Below are 1,013 nucleotides of genomic sequence, written 5' to 3'. Positions count from 1 at the left end.
ATGGCAGTTGCATTTCGAAAGGTATGGTTCAGGAGGAATGACTATGTATTTGAAAAAAGGCTTTCATGCCCAACAAGAATTCTTAAAACAGCAAAAGAGTGCCTTGAGGAGTTTCAGCAATCTCAAAGAATCCAGAAGAAGGAAGGTCAAACACCAAGATCTAACTTAATGCAGAAAACCTGGAAAAAACCAACAAGAGGGATAGTTAAGGTGAATTGGGATGCTTCATTGGATCAAAGGAAGAAAAGGACGGGAGTGGGAATCATAGTCAGAGATGAAGAGGGAGAGGCTTTAGTGGCTGTATGTGACCAAAGACAACATGTGCAGAATCCAACAGTAACAGAGGGTTATGCACTGTGGAAGGCGATGGAGTTGTGTAATGAACTTAATATACAGAAGGTCATCTTTGAAGGTGATGCAAAGGCTGTTATTCTAGCAGTTTTGAGTAATGAGGAAGACTTATCAGTTGGTGGTTCATTGATTGAAGATATACGGTTTGTTCTAGCAAACAGACCAGATTGGTCTATACAATTTGCTTATAGGGAACTAAATAATGTGGCTCATGTTTTAGCTAAAGAAGCTTTAAGTTTAGAAGAAAAAAAGGTTTGGATAGAAGAAGTTCCAGCTTGTATTGCAGCTTGTTTGGAAAAAGAAAAATATTGTACTGGTTAAAGTTTTTTAATGAAATTTTGAGGTATTACTTTCAAAAAAAAGGTACTTGCTGGAGAAGATGCAATTGACAGCTTTAAGAAATTTCTTCAAACACTTAGCTGCTACATTTTCTACAATTCTCAAGTATTTGTCTACAAAATATCAGAAATATACTCCATAAGCTGGTATTCTCATTGCTGCTGTTATTTTTTGAATGGAGGAACGCCCAAGCCTTCTAGCAGCATCTATTATTTCGACGAAGTATGGTTTATATGCTTTTAACGCAGCTTGAATATACAAGAAAAGAGAATGTTGCATTCAAAATCTCCTACAAAATAAATTCAAATGATATACGAGTGATT

General features: G+C 36.1%; 1 protein-coding gene across 1 annotated transcript; it reads left to right on the top strand.

Moving 5' to 3' along the window:
- LOC122304128 lies at window positions 1–672 on the top strand. The gene has a single exon (XM_043116243.1). The coding sequence runs from the start codon at window positions 1–3 to the stop codon at window positions 670–672; it is 672 nt and encodes a 223-aa protein (XP_042972177.1).
- The last annotated feature ends 341 nt before the right edge of the window (window positions 673–1,013 follow it).

The sequence above is a fragment of the Carya illinoinensis genome, chromosome 1, assembly GCF_018687715.1.
Source record: "Carya illinoinensis cultivar Pawnee chromosome 1, C.illinoinensisPawnee_v1, whole genome shotgun sequence".
Classification (NCBI taxonomy): Eukaryota; Viridiplantae; Streptophyta; class Magnoliopsida; order Fagales; family Juglandaceae; genus Carya; species Carya illinoinensis.
The sequence above is the reverse complement of the archived record's forward strand: the minus strand, read 5'-3'. Positions and strand labels throughout refer to the sequence as shown.